The sequence below is a fragment of the Diadema antillarum genome, unplaced genomic scaffold, assembly GCF_040938485.1.
Source record: "Diadema antillarum isolate AM-2024a unplaced genomic scaffold, OU_Dant_1.0 seq00000764_RagTag, whole genome shotgun sequence".
Taxonomy (NCBI): domain Eukaryota; kingdom Metazoa; phylum Echinodermata; class Echinoidea; order Diadematoida; family Diadematidae; genus Diadema; species Diadema antillarum.
This window is the reverse complement of record NW_027271654.1, coordinates 79,089-104,470: the sequence shown is the minus strand read 5'-3', so window position 1 is coordinate 104,470 and position 25,382 is coordinate 79,089. Positions and strand designations below refer to the sequence as shown.

Here is a 25,382-nt window from a genome sequence, read left to right as displayed (position 1 = left end):
ATGTTAACCACACACTCCCATACACACCAATTAACCCCTGTGCAAAGTGAAAGTTTTGTACAGAGGGTTGAAAATAGAGCAAAATCTGAATCTTAACTTAAAAATGAATCCCGAGTTTAATAAAACTGATTCTTGCTTTCATTTCTAAATTACCTCCAACAAAATTGTACACTTTTCAGATATTGCTCATATCAATGGCAGTGTTATCTAATACATAGTTTTTGAACTGTTAAGGATCAAAAGTGGGAAATGTTGTTTGTAACACCTAATACATGTGTCACTAAATGAGGGTACAGCATCACATTTTATATGATGTGATACATATAATTATGTCGTGTATATAACTGTGCTAATATAACAACCATGTTAGGTATTCTGTGGCATTCATATACACAGCTAGTATTTGTTGTACCTCACGTTGCGTGTTGGATTTTTTTAAAGATATACGCCATGCCAAACAAGATACTAAAATGCTAGTTACAGCGTGATATACTAGTACCCACATACAGCTGTACATGTACTGTTTATAGGCCTTTTTGTGTATTGTGGTCTGTCAAATTCATACTGTGGTCAGAAGAGGGAAAATGTCCATGACAATTTTGTTGTGTTTACAAGTACTTACTATCTTAAAAGTAGTTGATTTGGAGAAAAAAATTGTCTGCTAGAAAATGAAAAATTCCCATTTCATAAGTTTCAGGGAACAAGACCTTGAAATTATGCTTCTGTTACAAATTTATTTGAATTTTAAATTGCGAGAAAAAAATTCTACACCTTGTATATGTGTAATGTTCCATCCTATTAAATCTGGATGATGTATCACTACTAATTAACAACTCATGCAATTTTCAGTTAGGCATGATAGCCTGTGAACCCATGAGATCATTGCACACACTAATGAAACAAACACAGTAGGCATCTTAGGGATCATATTAAAGACAGTTATTAACACATATGTGCAATAGACATCAATGTTAGTCCTTGACATGACTAATACCTGGTAAATAAATTAATTTGTGCTTTATACCACTACTATAATGCAAATGCACACATACATACATGCATAGGATAAAATATACTTTGTGTTTTAACTTTCCCCTTGTTCAATGAATGCATCTGCAGCAAGCATAAAATTGGATTTGGGCTGTATTCTGGTTCTATGTGATTCTGATCTCTATCTGTGCATGAACTTGTTTATTTCCTTCTGAATGTTTCTAATGATTCTTTCTAACAGTGCCTCATTTAACCAATAACCTCAACTTTTGATTTCATTTGAATTTCTTATCTTATCCCTTTTTCTTGACTTGCCTCGCATTAATAAATCAGTTGGATGTAAGTTCATTTCAGTTTGCTGTGCATGATTGCATATGAAACTGTCATTTTGTTGAATATTAGAATGTGGGGGGATGGGGGTGGTATTGCAATTTCAGATGCGGTGGAAGTGCCTTGTATCTAATGCAAGCACAAGAGCATGAATTAATTATAAAATGAAAGTTTATTGTTGTGTAGCAGTTTATATCAGAAGAATAAAAAATTAGGGGGGAAAATGAATTGAAAAAAAAAGTATTAAGGGAGGGAAAATATTCCAATGTGTTTAATGCCTTATGGTTGACAAGAGGCGGTATCTTACTGCCTCCCTGTATTCTCTTATTCTTTGTTTTAACTTGTTTTAACTTGTATTTACCTTTTGTGAATACAATTGTTCCTTGAATTATAAGTGGATCTTCATAAAATTGATAGTTCTCATGCCACTTGTTTTTGTATTTGGGTGTATTTCATTTTTAGCTTAAGTCATGGGCTAAAAGTTCAGTGCATACATGTGTATGTTTGGTAGCTGACATCTCAGAAATGTGATGACACTTTCACTTAAAAGAAAATGAGTGGAAAATGAATTGTGCTTCATTGTCAGTGCATGTGTAAGATGACTGATTTTAGGAAAAGAAATATTTTGGCAGGGGGAGGGCAGAACTTAATTGGGGTGTCCATATGTTGTTGCTTTTTATTGGATTCAAAGGAGGAGCCGTAGTGAAAACTGTGACTCCAATAATGTTTGTTGTGTGCAGTGGCAAGCTCTAAGATAAAGTCTAGAGTATTAGCATTTCTAAAGATGTATTTCAATAGATGTGATACACTTGTACAATGTATATATCCCTCAAGTAATCCTGAACTTCATAATAGAGATCCAACAACCTTCTATTCAAAGCATTCTGATCATCTTTCGTGTACATATATTTCACCGTGTTGTGTGTGTAGAGTCTCTGTTCTGTTTTACATCTGTATTGGTGTGTGTGCATATGTTTGTGTTCATCTATTTCCTTTCTTGTTCCATTCTAGTTGAATCATTTCACCCAAGGTCCATTGCTAACATTACTACCACAATTACCTCCAATTTCTTGGGAGGAAATTATTCCTTTTTTTTTTTATGACACAAGATCTCTTTCCCTGTGGCTGTCGGTCTCTACATCATTACTGACAAAATTATCATAATCATAATTTTGCAATAACTGTAATCTTTATAATTCTTTCTTTCAATATGTGACAGTGCACCTCAAAACAAACAAAAAGTCGCCAGACACGAAGTTTTAGTTAAGTCCATATCCTGAAAGAGCAGACTTTAAGCTTTAAAATGATGTATAACTCAAATCAAATGGACCATCCTAACCTATCTAAATATTGGAAAGAAAGCACAAACTCAATAAAAGTGTGAACTGAGAAAAGAGGCTCTGAAGTACAGTGTCTATTCAAGCGCTTAATCTTTACTAAACCGTGCTGGCTGTGCGATGAATGGGACAAAAAACAGGAAGTAAACCACCAGAGTAACAACAATGAAGGGATTATCAGATTGAATTGAAATTGAGCATGCCTCATTAACACATTCTGTCCATAATCAATGCCAACTTTCAAAGCAGTAGCACTATCCTTTCAAAAGTTACTAGAGTTGAAAGTGAAGAGTGTGGACAAGGTTTTTTAGAAATGAAAAAAAGGATTCTAAAGACACACATAATCACACTATTCTACCAAAAATGTTCGAGATAAACTGCTAAAAAACACACTTTCCTGTCCGTTTTATGATACCAAATTTCAGCTTAATGTAAAAGAAGACCCGCTCTTTCAGAATATATTAAAAAGTTAAGTTCGGCTAGGTTGACCCATTTCACTTATTTTCAGTCCTCACGCAAAATCAGTGTGTGCGACTTTATGTTCGTTTTGAGGTGCACGGTCACATATTTTCTTCATCACAATTATCATCATCAACATCCCCGTAATTTTCAGAGTCATCATCCTCAATATCAACATTATATACATCAATATGATTATCATCTTCCATTGTCATTATTGTACGTTGGTGCTATGCCTAGTGATAGAGAAACTACCTATTGTTCTCGTTTCATTCCATTCTCTGTAATAGCCTCTCAATTTATCACTCGTAAATCATACCAAGGAGTGGCCACTGCTGAACTTCACAAAATTGCTGGGGGGTTTGAAATATTTTTAACACTAAACGTTCCCTCAACAATTAATGGGACTAAGAATATGTAGGTCTGCAGATCATATGTATCATTTTTGTTTTAAATACACATCAGATTTAGTATTTCAGTGTTAACATGATCTTTGCCATGCCTGTTGATGATTTCCCAAAACTTTCTAGATTTAGTGTTGATCGAAATTTTCTAATCCATTTCCTTGCCCAATGTGGAAGAACATCTGGAAACCAGCAATCATTGAAGTTTTCACTTTACTGATTCCTTTGTCAAAAAAGCAGAACAAACAAAGTCATCTACTTTAATTCCGAAATCATATCTCGGGTCTGCCCTATTACATGGTATTCCTTCTGATGTTGCTTTTTAATATTGCCATTAATATCCTCATCCGTACATGACATGTCAAGACACCTCCCATTTTTAGGAGTATTATTATTGCATTTCTTTATATCATTTTCATCAAGATTGAAACATTTATTATTTCATCTTATTTTGGTTCTGTCACTTCCTCCATCATCTTCATAATCTTTTTCTTTGTCTTTGTCATCATCATCGTTGTCGTCGTTGTCGTCATCGTCGTCGTCGTCATCATCATCATCATCACTGTCACCTCATCATCATCTCATCATCACCATCCTCATTGAAATCACCAGTACCATAATCCCCATCATAATCATCATCAGCATCACAATCATCACCATAACCATCCTCACTATCACCAACTTCTTCCTCATCAAAATTATTACCACCACCACCACCACCACCACCACCATCATCATCATCATCACCACCACCACCACCACCACCACCATCCTCATCATCAATACCATTATTATCTCCTTCATCCTACTCCTCACTAGACCAGTGCCATGTACAGTACATCACTCTCATCGCCATGGCAGTTCCCGCACAGGAATGTTTCCCTCTCTAAACTACCAATAGCTGTGCTTCTACAACTTCTGCAGTCCTGCTTCAGTCTGACCCATTTCTGATCAGAAATCATCAACCATTTCACATTCTCACCACGTTTTCTACCACTTCACTTCACTTCACTTCACTTCACTTCACACCATCCTACCTTCACAGTAGCATATCATAACTCTATCCAGTATATCATAACTTTATCCTGTAGTCACATTTAGACACATATCAATATTTTTTTCTTATATGCCATATATTTTCAACCTTATCAATTAAGTTGCTGGATAAAGGGCACTAATGATTCATGCATAAAAGGATTGTCAACTGACATATATATTCTCATTTATGATACACATATCTCTTCAAACCTGGTCGCAAACCCTGTATATATATATGATATAATTCTTTCAGTTGTTTCTTCCATCCCTCTCTCAGCTAGTTTGCCACCATAAAAGTACTGATTATCATAACTAAGATTTTTCAATAGTTCGATGCCATATTTAGCTACATTTACTCAGAATACATTTACTCTTTGTAAACTATGAATAGCCAATTATATTGTAACATCAAGTATCAAAGCATATTCCACTTGATATTAAACAAAAAATAAATAAAAAGGTCTTGCATGAGAGCTCACATTCTGTGCAGATACCTGTGTATGTAGAAATATAGTTGCTACAGTAGTCAGTTCTTCCAGACTGTCAGATGAAAGAATAGTATGGGACCTGGCCGCTTAGCTGAAATGAAATTAAAGATCAGTGGAGATTTCTAGCTTAAGTAATCATATTATGTTAAGAGTTCATGTCCAAGTGGCACATGCAATGAGGTTGTAAAGTTTGATGGCATGCACATAATATTTTAGCGCATGATGATTCATCAATTTTCATGAACATTACAATTTGCACTTGCATGGATGAAAGCAAGATTTAGCTCTCATACTTGTAGTTGTTAACATGTGAATGGGCAGAATTCGAGCTGGTGACCATTTTCTGTCGTTATAACCCAAGATTAACTTCATGCCCTTGCAGGGGACGATGTGTCCATGACTGGAGACCAGTCTCTCCTCACTCCTCAAGAGATCAGAAACATGGGTGATGACTCTGTTGCCAACGACAACCGCCGATCCTGGGAGGAGGATTGGATGCGAGGAGAGCCGGTGAGTGTAGACAAAGAGGAGTCAAGAAGGGGATGATATGTGATTGCAGTTTCCATGTTGTAGAGCTTAGAGATCATAAGAACTGAATGGCTGGTACTTTTGTTGTTGTTGTTGTTTTCACCTGTGTCCCAACGAGGTCAAATCTACAATAGATTCAGGTTTCTACCAACCTTTAGTGATTTGCTGGCTAGCTTTCATCCACTCCTGTGGACTTCTTCAGGCCAAGTGATTGCATCATTTCTCTGGTACTGCCTGCTTGTTTCTTGATCATTGGACCAAAGATTGGTGATAGGCTGTATCCTGAATCCCTATTGCGTGTAGGTTTGATTCTTTTTATCCAGGTGGACTCTCACTTTTCTTGGTCAAAAAATTCCTTTCAAAGGCTAGTATTGTTGCATCATTCCATCACTTGGCCTGAAAAAGTCCACAGGAGTGGACAAAAGCTAGCCAGCAAATCACTAGAGGTTGGTAGAAGCCTGAATCTCCTATTGTGTAATCTCCCCAAGTGATGAAAGTTTTTTGCATCACAGTCAAATCTCTGCGAGGCAATGTGGCCTTAGAGAAGACTTACAGTCGTTTCTCATATTTCTAATCAAATTTGTGTTCATGTCAATGATCATCATGCGTGATGTTTGTCATGTAAGGGATCATGTATAGACTGTTGAGACAAGATGAACACTTATGCAAAGGAGGAAATACAAGCAACAATTTCTCTTTCTTTTCTTTCTTTCTTTTTTTCTCTTTTAATGAGAACGTTCGATGAATATTTCATCAGTATTTAGCTATGCCGACATTTGTGAAATGTCATGCTGCCATTTGGTTGTGACCAATGACAGTCTCTAGGGAAACTCTGCGACGATATTCATCTCCAACTCCACTAATACAGGTCATGAGCTACTACACTGGGGCGGACTCACTGTCTGGTCACTACAACGCCAAGCTCCGCCCAGCGTATAGCCCCACTGGCTACAGCACCATGGACTCGCGGAACAGCACCCTCAATCGCGACTATAGCGCCCCCCTGGGCCGCCCAGATGAGAGCCTGATTGAAGGAGAGATCACAGTGAAAACTGAGGTAACACTTTTTCTTTTCTCTTTCTTTCTCTCTCTCTCTCTCTCTCTATCTATCTGTCTATCTCTATCTCCCTCTCTCACTCCCTCGCCTGTGTGTTGTTACAGTTATTGTCCAGGAATTGTATATTTCTCAATATACAATATGCCCTTATAACCTCTCTCCCACGCCTTTGCAATGTGAAAACGACCGTGAGGAAAAAAGAAAAGAAATAAACAACAACACATCAATAGGCGTTTTCACATCAGCCCGATGTTTCGAAATAGCGCGCTATTTTGCTGACTATTTTCTGCGAAAAATATCTCGAGCTTGGATTTTTATCGGGCTGATGTGAAAACGCCTAATATGTCCTTATAGACCAAGTCGGTTTGGGGAATTTCTAATTTGGGGCTTCAAGTATGTCTAACAAAAGATGATTTATGCACTGACATAGCAACGTACCTGGCTCATTGCATAACCCATTGAAAGTGCTATTGTTCTTTTGTGGAAGCCCCACTGTTATGGCAGCCATAAGTTACAGGGCACTGACGTTGGATTCATCTACTGTATTAACTTCCGCCAACACCTAAATACTCTGTTGAAATGGCCCTAAGGAGAAAAGAAGTAGAAGGAAAAAAAAAGTATCAGCTGTCTCTGTGTTTGAATGTCATTAAAATGCTGTAATAGGTTGTATCCATGCATATGTAATGAACCTGATTACTAGCATTTCAAATTTTATGCATGCTTTTGTGACAATGGTTCCTTTTGACAACTTGAAAGCTTGCCCTGAGATTTGCCCCGACCAGCAACAACTAATGTATGCAAACTGGATTCAAAGTATTGAAAAGTGCTTTTTCAGGTACAGGTGAATAGTATAGCTCATTACCGCATTAGGACAAATCTCCATAAATTTGCACATGCTAGTAAACTGGTTCATTCACCAGGTGTAGTTGCACAAGCTAACCAAGTCCTCTGTTATGGAAGAGGCAAAGGAATAATCAGTGCGGAATTTGAAACCTTGTTGTTACAGTCCATGTTGGAGTCTGCTCCCCCCTTGCTGAGCTCAACTCCAGCCCGCCCTGTGTCTGGGGAAGCAGTTGTGACAATCAACGGCAAGGCGTACAACATGGGGGATCCCTTCGTCGACGAGAACGGGCGCCTAGTCCCCGGCAAGGCCTTCGGGCCCAACGGACGGCCGGTGTCGGTCACTCTGGACAATGCCCCACTCAACAGCATGCCATTCTTTGCAGGGTAAGTGGTGCACATTTCAGGGTGGAGCATGTTGAATTTTTAAGTGCAGTTCCTGTGTCTTTTGGTACAAATTCCCCATCTTACATATTTCATATGAAAACAGAGAAGAAAAAATTGTGTAAATTCTGATATGGTACAAGTTGGCTTCTTGGGTAAACTTTACAGGAAGTTGTCTGCACATGATGAACTTTATCCAGTTATGATTTCATCATCAGAATATTGATAGAAATTAATGGGCAGACAATGAAATCTTCTGCTCTTTCCAATGAAGGATTGCAAGACTTGTTGGTATGCGATTCAATGTCACAATGGAGATATGTATTTCCAGTCCTCTTTGGAGCTGCAATGTGCGAGGCAAACCCACTTTGAGCCTCATTTGATGTATACCTTGTCATGGTATCAGGTTTTCGGGATGTGATCATACATCATGAATGTTTTCGATTTCATTCACTGTAAACCCAGAAATTTTCACATGCATGAAACTTTCATGAATTTCTCGAACCAATATTTGCGCAAATGAAATACATGTGAAATTCCTTGTCTACACAATGCACTGAATACCAGTGGCAATTTGCCGAAGTTTTGTGCCAAGAAAAAGGCTGTTGGCTCTAATTTGCACAAATTTCATCCTGTGAATGTTTCTGATTTTACAGTACTTTTCTGTGTCATAAGCTAATAGGGCTGTACTTCATATGCTTTGATTTATATAAGTATATATATTATTCTGACAGTGGTCACTCAATAGAATCTTGTCTTACCCCTCGCCCACCCTAGATTCCTGATCAGTTTCATTGTGGATGCCCGTGGCGGCACCATGCGCAGCTGTCGCCTGCCAGGCCTCCGGGTGGTGGTGCCACCCCAGCGGGCCTCAGGCCCCACCCGGGTCACCTGCCGCCTCATCAAGCGGACCAAGCTGACCACCCAGCCCCCTCTCATGGAGAACGAGTCTCTCGCAAGCCGCGTGCTGGAGGTTGGACCTGCCAACACCCAGTTCTTAGGGTAAGCCATAGACCCTACCCTCTTTTTCTTTCTCCCACCATATCCCTCAGTTCCTACTATTCACATCAAAAAAGAAAAAAAAAAAAGAGAACCCTAATACACAATGTTAACATCTGAGTCCTGAAAAAGTAGCATTGCTGTCTAGAGTCAATCAATTTCTTGAATCTAACTTTTTTTTTTTTTTGCTGTGTGCATTTGTTATCTGTCATCCCATCCCTCACTCATTTTTCTTTTTATGGTGAAGCAACTCTTGACTTCCATTAATTCTTTCTTTCATTCTTTCCTTTTTTCTTTCTTCTTTTGTTTGTTTTTGAAATTTGCAATTCACCATGGAAAACCTTATGAGGATGATCAAAACCCGAATTACTGAGTGTGTTTATTTGACGTTATCTGACTGAACAGTCTGTAGCAATTTTGAATGATATTTTGATTCCTTCTTTCATTTTTTTTCCCCACTTCTAAATGCACATGAAAATAAAGTTGTAGGTTAAATGCTTTTATTTTGAATAAATCTCAAAACTGAAAAGTTTGTCTGACATCTTGTACAAAAATGATCAGGGCCCTCTGATAGAGCAGTGGCAACATTAAAGAGGATACCCTGGATAAAGATGACATTATTATTATCAAATGAATATCTGTACGGTTAATATCAATGCAGCTGAAATTGTTTGTTATGAGGTTTGGTTATTCTGCTTTTGTTTTTGAAACAATGCTTCTCACTAATTTCTGATTAAATTCATTCACAAAATCATTTTTGCACAATTCCCTGTTCTGTGTGTAAGATGTTTGAGTCCATCGATATGTTGTCTGTGTAATGTGCTGTTCAACATTTTTGCTGTCCATGTTCTTGTTGTGTTACTGAGGTATGAGCACAGTTTTGCCATTAAAGTACCAAACAGTAGTTTTCAAATGTATGTTGTTCAGTGTATGAAGTTGCATTAGGGCCAATTTTCCATCATGGAATTATCTTTAGAATTTGTTAAATTTTAGGCTTCTCTGGGTTGTATTTTAAACTAATTTTTTTGTCGAATGTTGAATAATTTTCAAGGTTTTCCACAGTGCATGTAGTTTAATAATGTGCAGTGACAGAATTGTGTGGTTATTGTACTGATGCCATTGCGTTTGACAGTGTGTTCTAACGTCACAAATGTCTTGTCTTTTTCCCCCTCTAAATCTTTCCAATGGATTTGTCTCTCTATCTTCCTTCCTTCATGTTTTCATATCTTTTTTTCTTTTTTTTAAACTGAAAACATAACACTCCCCCACCTCTCACAATTTTTATCCCAATCACTTCTAAAATCCCAAAACACAATGTCCTTATTTTCTCATCTGATGTTCCGCCCTCATTTGCTATTCACTTTCTACTGTTTGATTACATTGTTGACCTTTTGAACATGACCCTTCTGACCTCTGACCTCAGGGGTCTTGGCAATAAAAGCGTGACCTACCCTCCCCTAAACGACGGAGAGTCCTTGTGTAGCAGAATCATTGAAATGGGCCCGTCGGCCGAAAAGTTTTTGCGGTATGTTGGACATCACGGATAAGGCGGAACGACATCATAGTATCTTGATCTTGTCCTGGTCTTGTGTTGCACTGCATGTTATGAGAACCTCAAATTTATTTTTCTTTATTTTTTTTCTTTGAAAGGAGTTGGAAGGTTTTAAAGCATGTCATTTCATAAATTATTCATGAATTCAACACTACACCAAGTGCAAATCGCATATTTTGATACAAATTTGGTTGAATGTTCGTGTATTGTGTTTGTTTTGTGCATGCAGTTGCAGTGATTTTTTTTTCTTCAATAGTATGATTTTGTCCTCGCGCAATTGTACTGGTTATATGATTATAGAAATAGAAGGGTATTCTTGGCTCAGCAGACTGAATTTGCACTAGACCAGACACAAAGAAGGGGTAGTGTTTGTACATCTAATACTCAACATGTGTGGGTTCATTTATTCCAGCACCAGCTGAGAATGACACCCAGAGTATTGTCTGTATGATGCTTGTAAAACAGCTCAGCATACACAGTTTGAGTGTGTAATGCCTTCGTCAAGACCGTACTCTGCTGGAGTTATCTGGTGAATAGAGGCGTAGTGGCATTAAAGAGAAAGCACCTGCGGTGCACTGCACTATTGCTGGTCAGGAGCTTTCAAACACGCTGTCTATCTGTGCAAACTGGATAATCCGTACAGTTCTCTCCTAAAATGTTGCAGGTCTAGTTATGCTTCCTCCTACTTCATAGGCAATTGCATTTGATACTCTGATGTACTTACAAGAGGAGTGTTAAATTATACACTGAGCATGAGTCATCAAACTCATGCAGAAAAGAAACATCAAAATGCTACCAAAGAAGTCTAGTTGCTGAAGTGCATTGTCATTGTGCGATCGTGTGTTGGGAAAAAAAAGAAGAGAAACTACAATATTCAACTTGATAGTGAGAATGAATGTTGTTGGCGGGAAGGTGGTGCTGTGCATGCCCGTGAAATTTAAAGCTCTAGTTCTGCTCTACTCTTTATTGAATGTGCTGGGTTTGTCTTTGTGTATATTAATCAGTATTCATCTCATGAGTATTAATAGAATCAAAACAGTAATTGTCATGGATGAAAAATGGATACTAGCAGTGGACAGTGTGAGGCATGTATATAACATATCTGCATGGGTTTGATGATACATGTACAGTATATGAATGCTTGGCATCTTTTTCTATCTACTTTTGGGAAGATTATTATATACATGCATCTAGTGTTATTCGCTAATAAATGGTGCAATGTTCATTCTATTTCTCAATACTTAATAAACTTTACAAAAAGTGGTGATAATTACTGTAGACTGAAGACATCCAGCAGATGAAGCAACTTGGAATTACTTGCCATGTCCATTGATTTAAAAGGAATTAATTTGTAAAGCTGGGAAATTGATGACTGCCATATTGGTATATATGAGTTGCTTTTTCCCTCTCCCCTCCCAACGTTAGACACCACATTATTTTTTTCTTCTTCCATGATGTATGTATTCATGCCCATTGTAATACATGTATTCATTACTAATACTCTGTCGCACAACTTCCACACTCGCCTTGTACATCTGCACCATAAGTATGGAAAACATTTGGAATGATGTCGGTTATTATCTGATTTTTGTGGCACAAGTTACAATAGATCGAAGACCGTTGCAGCCTCCAACATTATTGTCGTTGCTATGGACACACCACCCCACACATCCCCAGCAAGCTTTGATACCTACTAAAATCACTTTGTAGTCCATCTTGCTTCACCTCCCCAAACAAGACATGCCACGCCGCCGAATGGGTCATCTATTGAAGTAGAGTGATATTACTTTAGTCCACAATTCACTTTCATATAAACCCAGAAGTAGAGGGTAGACTGCAGCATAGCTATAGGCTGACATCACAGGAGAGTATGCACATCATTGTACTGTCCCCTCTAGAACTGATTTGCAGTTACAGTTACAGTTCTTTCCCTTCTTTCTGTAAAACAACAACAACAACAAGAGTTAGTCATACATGTGCAGTTAATCTTGTGGTAGTATGTAATGAGACATAATCATAGCTTACATCAACATTATGCGCTATGATGAAGTTTCCCTGAAGACCTCTTGTTCTGATAGTACTGATGATGTAAGGACCACTGTGGGTGTAATCCTGGTATCAAAATGTTCAAAGCAGAGTGATTAACATATCCCTGTTAGGTAGTTTTATCTTCACAATCTATTTTCATTGCTTCTGAATTTATGTCACTGACAGACAGAATAATGATATGCCTGCTTTTAAACAGAATATGATGAAAATATTGATTAGGCTTCTTCGTCTTAACACTGAAATCTTGACGTAATACAACACATCTGTCCTATTGCAATGCGATGCCAATGTGTCAACTTTGACTTGCAGTTAACTTCCAAGATAAAAACTGTAGGTAATCTCTGGCAAGATGATTGCGGATTTTGTTCAACTCATATCTCTAGTGTATGTGTTGACACGTTTCTTGAACTAACTTGCATGGTGTGGACTACCTCTCTCGCAGCATCATGTTTTTGTTTTAGTTTTCTTTACTTTTTTTTTAAACCTGAACCAGGCATGTTTTTGAAGTGCATTTTTTTTTTTGTCCCTTCATTCTCAAACGGCTCGAACATCACCAAGTTTAAGCTCCTCATCGTGTGTGATGAATGACAATATGTATATGTATATATCCACTCAATCTCATGGTTCTGTTTTGTTGCTTCATATATTGATGGGGACACAAACATACTGAAGGACTCTACAAGCTCTTGGTGTTTGCTTTTTAATCAGCTTTAATGGCATGCAAATGACTCGGATATGAGAGTATAAAAGTTGATTGGGTCTTGGCTATTTATGTAGAATATACAGTGTATGAAATCTGGTAATCTGAAGATATAATGGAAATGACCAGTGCCTAGCTTAGCATTGCTCTTTTTTTTTTTTGGGGGGGGGGCAAAACCAGAGAAGATATCATTTTACAGAGAGAAACGTTCATACTTACATAACTAAGAACAAAGCTCAAACATTCGATTTGATTTTTTTGTTTTTGTTTTTCTCGAATTAGCCATTACAGTGGTTACTGTTCAGAATTAATTGTGCAACAGGTCTCTTAGAAATAATTCTCAGAATACAAGTTTCAACAAGATAATCAATGCAATGTTGGAAAACTTTGCCTCAATGTTAGCTGGGGGTTCCCCTTTTCTCCTTGTTACAAAAGGCTTCTAAAACTTTGGTAAGAGTGATGTCTTGAGTCCTACAATGACTCTGTTCGTGCCTTGTACCGTGTTTGTCATTGGAGTAAAACAAAATTCTGCATCCCGCATCCAACAGACCTGTACTGATCGAGGTGCCTCACTTTGCCTCCCTGCGGGGCCGGGAGCGCGAGATTGTCATCCTGCGCAGCGAGAACGGAGAGACGTGGAAGGAGCACTCCCTCGATGCCAGCGATGAGGAGATCCAGAAGGCCATGGAGGGATACGATCAGGAGGGTGAGCGGTTGGCTGGCAGGAGTTTTGATGATCAGAATGATTCATTATGAGTACTTTTATGGCAGTACTGGTGAATGGAAGTGTGACTTAGCTCTGAAATAGTAATTTTGTGTGAAAACGATCAAAATACGCCTAGGAATATTTTCTAGGTCTGTTTGTGAGCTCTGTGAGACAGGAAGAGATACTGGGAACTTAAAAAGTTTTGAACAATGTGTCAAATAAACATAAGTTTTAATCTTGCATGCAAACCAGTGGTAGTTTGTGCAAAGAATTTCAAAGCAACTCTGATGGCATGTAATTGGAGCTATCAGATATGTACATTAGAAAATCTGTCAGCCTTATATTTCTTCCCTTTTGATGTTTCTGTATTCTGTTTACATTTATGAAGTTCCTTTTGGTAATGATCTCAAAACTGATCATTGTAAGGAACTAATGTTTAAATAACTAACACAGCATTAAAAAGTAGCTGGTTGTAGTTCTTTTAACACACTATCAGAATGTCTCAGAAAATATAAATCCAAACTCATAATAGGAAAATTGCACTAGTTTGAGCATAGTATACATACTTAATTTCTTTGAGCCTGAAGTTAAATTCTCTCCCTGTCCTACTTGCAGACAATGACCAGTCCAAGAATGCAACTGACCGCCGCCTCTGCCGAATCCTGACCAAAGACTTCCCACAATACTTTGCCATCATCTCGCGTGTCCGGCAGGAGACCAACACCATCGGGCCCTCGGGCGGTATGCTCAGCTCCACTGTAGTGCCACAGGTGCAAGCCGTGTTCCCCGAGGGCACACTGACCAAGAAGATCAAAGTTGGTCTCCAGGTAACAACATTTACTTTCAAGTTTCATCCCCAGGCAATTTGCTGTAACTTTCCAAGTTTTTCTATTTGCCCCGGTGTTTCCACAAACCTGGTTGTAAGGTGTAAACTCTGCAGAAGGAATATTACAGTCTGGCATGAAGGTTGTGATACTGGAAGGATCAGAAGACTTGTTTTTTCTCTGTTCAATGGCAGATAGCTTCAGAACACATGTAATTGTCAAATAACACACACTGTTGTAGTATTATGCAGTCGGCCCTTGGTGCCTACATGTATATGAACTCCATGTTAATGATGTACCACCATTATGTTCTTGAAAACAGTGACACAGTTTCATGTAAGAGCTGCAATCTGTAATGTCAAATGTAACAAGATCAGTGTGATATACTGAACTCCTTAGCTTATCCAGGATGCAAATCTAAAAAACAATCAAGGCGAGAAAGTGAGAAAATGTTCATTTGATAGTAAAGTTTCTAGCCAGTTATTCCATGACCTCAAGACAAGCCTAAGCCATCCTGAGTTGTGTTAAATGGATGGAGAAATCATTCTAAATTGACTTCTACTGCAGGCCCAGCATGTTGGGAATGACGTCGTCAAGAAGGTGCTCGGCAACCGCGTTATGGTGAGCCCCATCGTCACCATTGAGCCGCGGAGGAGGAAGTTCCACAAGCCCATCACGGTGACCATCCCTGTCCCCACGGCCTACAACCAAGGCAACATCAATGGCTATGGGTGGGACACACCCACCCTCAGGCTGCTTTGCAGTATTACAGGTGAAGTTGCACAGCTGACATATATGCACCTTTTTCCCCCAACACGCATACATACAAGTGTACATGTGACTAAACAAGGTTTATGAGGGTCCTGGTCAACAGCTGATGAATGACCAGTAGAGAGAAAGTACAGTGTTCTCAAGTAGCCATAAAGATGTCACTGTCATCCTATGTATGTATATATATTCTTCTTCTTTTTTAAAGAAGTTTATATTCTTGTGCATCTTCAAAATCAGGACATGATGACAATAGTGATGGTGATGACGATAGTGATAGCGATGATATGAAGATTATGAAGAATGAAGATATATGAAGACAATGATGACATTGATCAAAATAGATTTTGCTCCCAGAGTTCACATCAGCTGTTGAAACATTGAACACACATGTTTTGCATCTTACAGAGACACATACAGGTAACAAGGTGTACATGTCGATATGCTATAAGGTATATTGGCATTATGTTTTTTCAAATGCTCATTGCACCTCAAAATGTGGAGATGAGGTCAAATTGTTAAGACTGCTGAAATTTTCTTTTTCTTTTTCAAGATGTACCTGGCTATGATATAATGCAGACAATTTTACAGGTGGCTTATTTAAAGAAGCAGAAAAACTTAAATACATAGAAGAACACTCTGTCGAGAAGTAAACACATAAGATATTTCTGTTGCCTTTATATATTCAGGTGGAACTGCTCCAGCACAGTGGGAAGACATCACAGGAACGACACCTTTAACATTTGTCAACGACTGCGTCTCATTTACAACAACCGTGTCTGCCAGGTAAGCACTGCCTTTTCATTGCAGTCAAGATCATATCTATGTGGTGATAGCGATAACATGGAAAAAGAAAAGGTGTTAATACTCTAAGTTTCATGATGTCCATGTCTCTCTATGAAGTATGTCATTGTTTATTGAAGCCCATGACTGATCCAAGAGGTATGTTGATATTGCAGGTTCTGGCTTATGGACTGCAAGGAGATCGACCAGGCCAGTAACTTTGCCCGCGAGCTGTACCAGGAACTTAAGGCAGTGCCCTTCATGGCCAAGTTTGTGGTCTACGCCAAGACCCACGATCCCGTCGAGGGCAGGATCCGGGTCTTCTGCGTGACTGACGATCGGAGTGACAAGTCGCTGGAGCAGCAGGAGAACTTCAAGGAGGTGGCAAGGAGCAAATTTGTGGAGGTGGGTCGGTCAGATGTTTGGTGGGGCCAGCCTCTGTCAAAGGCCCTCTCTTGCTGTAAGCACCAAAAATTCACCAGGGAGGAGCAAATTGCAGCGAGAGGACTATTTGAAGTCTGCCTTAATTTCTTCACTTGGGTCTTTGAATTACCAGATTTTGCTGCTAGCACTTTGGAGCCAAATTCACAGCCAACCAGCAGAGCTCAGTTCACAGAAGCCCATGCATATATACTTTGCACCGACAGCCAACGGGTGCATATAGCATGTAGTGGTCGAAATGACTGAAAGATCTATTCACTGACTGACTTTTTCAGTATGGCTTTCTCCAAGCTCATAAGTAGCAGGTTCAGTTGTTAATCACTAAAGACTCTCATGCTGATGCACTTTAATAGCTTAATTGTTGGTGCTATAAACAGCATGAGGGCCTGTGGATAAAGGCTAGGTGGGGCTGGGGGTAGCACAATATTAGACAGGGAAGCAAGTGTGCCCTATTTGATGCAGTTAACAGCTTCATGGCTTCGAACTTGTGTGTGACGTGGGACTTTTGGCATCAAAAGCTAATTTGTAACTGATGCCAGATTGACTGTCCTCAATACTTGAAAGTAAAATATGAACGTGCCATATCTGCATGGGCAACAGCACGGTGAATACAGGATGATACAAATGAAATAAAATCTTACCATTTGAATGCTTTCAGCTCTTGAATCAGATTAGAAAGAGAGAGAAAAGATGGGAATGAGTATTCACCATTGCCTATTCAGTGCTTAGTAATGTTTACTAATGGATGATCAAACTAGTCGTAAGGCAGTCCTATTCATAGTGTAGAGTCTAACTCTTGGTTACTCCAGTAATCTTTGAATCGTAATGGACACCTCGTTCACACCAAGTCCTGTTCTCTTCAAATGACAGGTACTGGAGAGCAGACCAGTGTATGTGGAGATGGCGGGCAACCTCGTTCCTGTCCAGAAGTCTGGAGACCAGCTCAACCTTGCTTTCAATGCCTTCCATGAGAACCGCCTGCCCTTCTTCGTGAGGGTGCGCGACCAGTCGGCAGAAAAGTGTGGCCGGCTTTCCTTCATGCGTGAGCCCAAGCAACCGCGAGGCCTGCCTCCCCAGAAGGCAGCTTGTAACCTGAACGTCACCATGCCACCGTATGTCAAGGTGAGACATCTGCATTCTCTCGTTGGAGTCATGTGTATTTTGCAGCCAGTTGCAAATCATTACGTTAACTTTGAAACATTGAAATCAGTTGTTTTTCACATACTGTTCTTCCACTTGCCATTGAATGTTTGATTCATTTCAGCACCACCTTTCAAATTGGACTTTTTTTTTCAGAGATGAGGTAGAAATTTTCTGCCTGGAGCCAATGTGCAATACTTTTGCGCATTGTTGATTTGAAGAATATTGGTTGATCATGGAATTCACAAACATGAGAACACCACAAAGTATACTGCATTACTGTATTTAATAGTGTGTGATGAAATGGCTTACACAGAAATGCTTAATTGAAAGATGGCATATCTTAATGTTGATGTTAACTGAAATACAAACAATTAATACTGCCTGGTGAAATCAGTGATGCAGCTAAACAGAGGTACCTCGCCATGAATAGTGCCACGATTCCAGCGGGTTTCATTCAAGCAAGTGCTGTACTGGAGGATGCTATTCTTTCTACTGGCAGAGCAAGGACTGGCAGGGCCAGATTGTATTTCTGTAGAATCGCCTTAGTACTGTATTGCATATTTGCAGTGTCTTACAGAATTTCACCTCTAAGATGCCATAATATGTGCTTCTCTGCTGCTGCACTAGTTGACTTATGGGTACTATTTACATGAATCCTAAAACCTTAAGCTCTAGCAAGTGTAAACAAAGAGCAAGAACATATTGAAGAGATGCTCTTTTTTGTCACTTTGTAATCACCATGTACTCCACAGGCTGCACTCCAAACCTGAATTGAAGGTATAATATAGGTTAGTCTCTTATAATATTGTCATGTAGAAGGAGAATAATGTTGGAATACAGCTCTGATTATGAAATAAAGTGATGGTAAATCTCTCTTGATTGATGCAGTTTGATATGGATGAAAGAAAAAAAAAATCCTACTTTGACAATCATGAAAATATCTTTTGCTCTTCTTCATTTTTCATCCATGTGTTTTCCCTCCGCTGCCACTCATAAGGTGAAAAAGGCTAGCGAGAGTGAATCGGAAAGCGAAGAATCAAGCGAAGATGAGGTATATCCCTGAATGCTTATTGTGGCTCGTCTCGTTGGCTTGTGATTCATATTTGCTTTTTGCTTGTTTATTTTCAAACATGATGTCATTTTTTTAAGTGTCTTAGTTTTAGGCAGTTGTACTGCAGTTTTGAGTGTGCATGCTGGTGTAAAGCAAAAACGATTTGAACTTCGGGAATTATCTCTTTTGCTTGGGACAAAAACTTTCTGCCTCCATTTTAAGACTGCTGCTGCCTCTCAGAGCTGCACATCCAATCTTGTCCATGCATCAATTAAATACAATCGATTATGGATGCGTCACCTTTGCACCGCATCGGTCATATGAATCTGTAATTAGAATAAATTATATTTCTTCATTTCTTTATATTTTCTATCTGCTCAATTTGCGTATTTGTTTCTTCTTGAATATTTTTTATTTCTTTTTTAAAGCTGTGATTGCATGCAGGTTTTAGTGGGTAAAAGTTTTCAATGGTTTATGTGGTAGAATAGCAATGATGAAGAGGAAGGGATAGTAGATATTAATTGTAAAGATGCCAAAGTGCTATTTTTGAAGACTCAGTGGGTTTTCATGTTTGTCTGGAATGTGCATGTACAGAATTTCTCTTTTGACAAACACGAAGACTACTCATGATGTGTCAACATGCATATCATATCAATATGCATAGGCATGTGACTGGTGTTGGTTTCAGATCGTGTAAATGCATGATTATTTCTCAGAATCATGCCAATGATACGTATCAGTTAAACAATTTTGAAAACCCCCAAATACTATGATCTTTCACTACTGTATCTGTTATGAATGATTGCTAAAGGATTATGGTATATATGTAATGCATTTCAAGCTATGCGTACCTCCTGCATTGGTGGTCATTGTGCTTTTTGCAAATCTCAAAAAGATCATGCAATTTTTATAGAATTATTTTAAAGAATCATTATGATCATTTTATCATCTCAGTGTCCCTGTAAAAAAAAAAAAAAAAAAAACTGTCTACACACGCAATTGAAATGCACACCCACACATGCACACAAAAGCATGCCTATGAATATTCATGAAGGGCGCAAATAGAAACATGAGGTAACAGAATGTTATACATTGGGCAGTTTGCGAAGTACATCGTGACCATGATTGCCTGTTTGAAGAAATGCTGATATCATCAGTTTGTTTTTGTTTTTTCTGCATTTCCATGTATGAAGTTTGATACTGATCAAGATACAATATGAATGATGATGACAATAATCACTTGGCATGTAATGCTCTCTGCATTGTTTGACACTCTGTTCTTGCTGAACCTTTTTTGAACCAATAGGAGTACAGGATGGAGAAAGGAGAGGTATGACGTGTTGAGTTTGAATTGCATGTCTGTCATTTTATTTGTCTTCTAGCATGTGATTTCAAGCTCAGAAATGTCCACAGGACTGTTTGTGCAAAACTGTGTGTATAGTAAATTCTTTAATAAATTTTCTGTCAGAGAGGGATTTACGTAATGAGCGAAATTCTCTTTGAGTTCTTGATATAAAGAACATATGGCATCTCAGCACACACAACTTGCTTGATTTAGGAAAAGTTTGCGCATGATGATGAAATTTTTAGTTGTAGAATGAGAATAACAGAATTCTTGAATTGAATTTAATGGCAAACTCTGAAAGTGACCCCCCCCCAAAAAAAAAAAAAAAAAAAAAAATGCAAATTGTACATGTTGGAGTAAAGAGAAAAGTGCTAAGTATGTGAATCAATTGTAAAGCAAGGGGTGGTTTGAAGCTTAAAGCAACATTTTGATTAGTGGATTGGAGTCAAGACTACAAATATCACTCCAGCAGTTTTGTCAGAGAGAGAATGGTCAAGATCAGTACCACAGCTAGTCATGCTTTAAGTTGCAGTTTCAGTTTCTGTTTAATGGTTACCCAAGTTCATATTATGGTGACTTTCATCAAATTTCTACATTTTGTTTTTTCTGAAATGGGATAAAAAGTGATATCCGACAATTTTTTATTATATCTTTGAAGATCTCAGATATAAGAGCATGTAGTTGATACTGTATGGGATGAAATCTCATAAAAGTTGATGAAGTAGGAAACAGTGATGCAAAAAAAGTTGTGAAAATTTGAAATCTCAGTTTTGCATCCAACCTAGACTTTGGGTGTAACACATATTGTGATGGTGATATACTTCTCTGAATGTAAATTCTTATGAAGAATACTTCATTGCAGAGCAGCATCTTCTTGTCTTAATTAACTACTGTCAGTGGTACAATGGTGATGATGTTGGCTAGTCTCAGTGTGCATGTGATCGTTATCCTGCATGATTGTTGTAAGAATTAAACTGATTAAAGGGGATGTTCAAGACCTTCCCATCTCGTGACTTGAGTGTTTCAATTTGTGGTAATGGAAATTTGATCCACATTCACAGAGATTTGTCATTTCATAAGTCACAAAGTTCTTAAATTCAAACCAGGTGAACCCTTAAAATTCATTGTGGGATAATATTCCATTTTCAAAACTGTATGACATACTGTTCATGTCATGAGCAGTTCATTTGCTGCCTTTCTCAAGTCTGGACAATGAAATGAAGGGGTCTTGATCTTCCTCTAGAGCACCTGTATGTTTCTTGACTATGTTAATAGAACCTTGTATAGTAGTAATCCTCTATTTCTTGTGATGTTGTGTGTTAGAGGTGGCATGTAACACACAACTCTTACCTATTATGGTAATTACGCCTCTTGAGTCTGGACAGATCCTAAGTGGTCAAAGCTGAAGACAACACATATGAGTTCATTAATCATTATCTTATTCATGAGGTGATTGAAATTGGATGAAAAACAATTCGGCAAGGAAGTTTTAACTGGCAGCTGTTTATGCCAGGCTCAATGACAAAAAGACTACAATCAGTATTTGTGCAGTCCCACATATTAAACCATATGTCGGTGTTATGTTTCTGAAAAGGACTGTGATTGCCAATCAAGATATTTTCTTCTCTTTCATGTTTGTCGATGTGAAAGAAGATCATATACCAAACTCAGAGGTGCCTACCAACTTAGATTATGAATATGTGACATCTGAGATATACACTGTACACAATGGTCATTTTTATTCTCAATTCCTTCTGTGAACTTTTTCCAGTGAAATGTATAAATGTGTACCTCACTGCATATTGTACAGATGTACATGTACCTGCATTTTCCTGTTCTACCCTAATTGTACATTTGATGTAGCAGACAGGTTTGATACTGCTATGCAGAAAAGAATGCCATTACCATTCATTTTGTAATACAATATTGACTAACAGTATTAGAAAGAGATTGCACATAATTTTATGAAGAAATTACAAAGGCATTCAAATAACCCTTTTTTTTAAAGAGATTTTATTTGTATTCAAAGTGTGTCATTACACAATCATAGCACATTTGACATAAATGTCATTCTATAGCAATTTTTTCAAAAGCCTGCATTTGTATTTCCATCTATTATGACAGCCTCGTAACACAAGTCACAAAATGACTCCATAATGTTTAATGATTCATTGTGTGCATTCTCCATTTGGCTATTTTAATTGAGGGGGTCTAAGATTCTTTACGTGTGCCATTTCTTACATGTGCTTGTCTCTGTTTTCATGCTTCTCTGTATCTTGTAATTTCCCCATACAGCGAGAACAATACTCCACCCAGGTAGGGTCAAATTTCCCCAAGAGAAACTACCCCCTCACTTTCTTTTCTTTGTTTACACTGTATTTTGGAACTATTTGTGGTCATTCTTTTTAAAGAAATTGGAAAAAAAAAATAATGAGAATATCACCCAATAATTGAAAAGGACAAAACACAATGTATTCCATGTGTTGCTGTGGCGCTGTATCTTCCACCCCACCCCACCCCAAATGAGTTTAATGTAGTCCTCAAACCGTTAAAAAGAAAAAGATAGACATGCCATATGATTATCGTAATGCTCTTTCTTTGTATAAATTCTGTTCAACCATTGTCCGTGTTCATTGCTATATTCCCTTGAATACACACACTATTTGTAATACCCCTGGCCCTAGAAAAAGTTCTATTGAACCATACTGTTTCCCCTTTATGTTTGCTTAGTCTTGTGAAATATGTAATGTGTAATGTTTTGTGTAAATGTTTGTTGCATCTTATGTTTCATAATTGAGTCAAGTTGTGTTTCACAATACTCAAAATGAAGGTACTTTTGATATTATGTTCTAGTGTTGTCAATTTCAATGTCAGTAATAAGTGTATTGCATTTATGATAAGCATTTTATAAGATTTTTTAATTTGATTTCCAACATATTGTTTGTTTTTTCCCCCCATCTTTCCCTGCTCAACAGAAAGAGCAAAAGCTGTTCACGAAGGTATCGACAGTAAAATCTTTGAGTTGCCTGTGCATGCCTAGACCCCTACGTCTTGTGCATTTAGCTCTACCATTAGTCCTCACAATTGAATGTAATTTTAATATGAAGTAGTTATCCTAATGCCATATGCTTCTATGTTTACTTTTGGAGTCATAAGAAATTTTCAACAAACTTATAATGTTGCCAGTAGATAAAGTTTGTGGAGCTTGATCAAATTTAGGTTTTTAGAATTAATTGAGAAAAGTGCTTCTCTCATTTGATTAGTGCATAGTATAATGGGCAATTAAGATGTTGGACACTGCAATAGAACTGAAAATTTCAGTGAATGTTCAAAGCATTTCAGTGTGATATAAAGCATGCAACAAGAATTATTGTTGCATTACTTTATTCAGGGAAGTTAGTCAAATTTATGAGGTCAAATATTTCATTTGTGCATCTTGTGAACATTGAAAAGTTTTGATAAGTTAGTCAAATTGACCACAGAGTCCTTAAACTTTCTCATCATTGTTAAAAACGATCAGTTTGTGCAACATTTTAAAGTCTACTCAGTAAATGGTGTGATAAGAGCAACCAGTGTTTTGTTCCAATAAAAAAGTCTTGCCATTCTTCATACTAACTTTTGTTACCTCACTCTTGAGATATTCAGTGAAGATTTATTTTTTTTTTAAAGTACCACACATTTTCATTAAAAGAAAGAAAAACTGGAAGTTTTCCTGTTTGCGGTAAACCTGAGTCCTCTCGGTGAGGCGATATGTTGAGACAAATGTTTCCTTCCCTAGTAGATGTAGAACTTTGTGATAGTGTTAGCACGTTGTGAGCACCTTTCTTAATTATGTCATAGCACTATCAAAAAATGAAACACATCTAATGTTGTAGATTAAGATGTGTGGTTTTGATCATTCAAAGCAGGTCTTTTTTTAAATTGTTGTTATTTTTGTTTGCCACAAGTTGTAGATAAGATTTAGATTGCTGAAATGTATTTGTGTTGCATCCTATCATTTTTTTGTTTCATGATATGACTTTTTGTTTATATGAACCAGAATTAAAGCATGAAATTATCTATGCACATGTTGTGTTAACACAGTAAGAACACAAGGGATGTGTGATTTTGAATGATCGTCTTTTGCCTTGTATTGAGACTAACTTTCCATAAATTAGCTTGGAGATTTTATGTGGAAAGGTTATTCCATGCCAAAAATGTGTATCGGGATAATTTGATATTGAGGTGGGGTACAAAACAAACAGTATGCCCCCCTTCTGTCCTACGTGATTGAAAATGAATTTGTCGTTGACTGTAAACACATTTTTCGGCTAGTTAGAGAAAAAAAAACATGCGAGATCATCTGAAATGTGGGGTTTACCTGTCTGCATAATCATGTACCATGGTTTGTGTGGTACTCAGTACTTACATGTACACATAGATATGAGTTTTAGATGAATTTGTCAAATCATCCCCAAAACACTAATTGCAAACATTTAGTTGAATTTGGTTGTCCACTATTATTCAATATCTGGAAAAGAAAAAGAAACTTCAGGGTGTACAAGTTATGTATGTAATTGTATGTGTAGTTTTGGACATGTGTAGTTTTAATCACTCATTTGATCCTCCCAATTTACCGCACAGAAGGAACTGTACTCTCTCACCAGTATTGAGGAATACCAAGTTGGGAGCAAGGTATAGCCAGACAGAAAACAAATTTTCTGAATCTGTTACTGTTGCAGCCTTAACCCTAACTAGGCCGGGGGGGCCTCTTGAGGCCCTCCCCCCCCCCCCCCTCGACGTTTCGGGCGATGCATTGCTATCGCGACAAGCTATCACCGCGATGTTTCATGACTTTTTTCTTTTGAGTCTCCAGCATCTTTTGGCACCAAATTTGTGATGCCGGGCATGCGGTTCCGAAGTTGCGCATAAATATGTACATGCATGTCAGACCAAAATTGCTCAAAAAACGTGAATTTGTATACAATTACAGGCAAATTTCATAAAAGCATGATTATTTTGGGGTTTTATTGATTAAAATCAATTAATAACATATTTTCCTGTTTGGAACAATGTCGCAGACAAATTTCATCGAAAAAAACAATGAAAAACATGAAGTCAAAGAAACAACGAAATACATAAGAAATTTCAAAATCAATAAAATACTTAATAAATTTTTCCGATGGC

General features: G+C 37.9%; 1 protein-coding gene across 1 annotated transcript in view; it reads left to right on the top strand.

Annotated features, from left to right (window-relative positions):
* The window catches only part of LOC139738668 (uncharacterized), a 200,088-nt gene that overhangs the window by 102,654 nt on the left and 72,052 nt on the right, over positions 1 to 25,382 (top strand). The window contains 16 exon segments of the mRNA XM_071649281.1: positions 5,429 to 5,556; positions 6,443 to 6,631; positions 7,638 to 7,858; positions 8,633 to 8,857; positions 10,278 to 10,379; positions 13,704 to 13,861; positions 14,477 to 14,688; positions 15,253 to 15,457; positions 16,143 to 16,239; positions 16,413 to 16,641; positions 17,548 to 17,799; positions 18,818 to 18,871; positions 20,178 to 20,201; positions 22,512 to 22,532; positions 23,192 to 23,215; positions 24,840 to 24,890. Coding sequence (XP_071505382.1) covers positions 5,429 to 5,556; positions 6,443 to 6,631; positions 7,638 to 7,858; positions 8,633 to 8,857; positions 10,278 to 10,379; positions 13,704 to 13,861; positions 14,477 to 14,688; positions 15,253 to 15,457; positions 16,143 to 16,239; positions 16,413 to 16,641; positions 17,548 to 17,799; positions 18,818 to 18,871; positions 20,178 to 20,201; positions 22,512 to 22,532; positions 23,192 to 23,215; positions 24,840 to 24,890 — 2,192 coding nt within the window.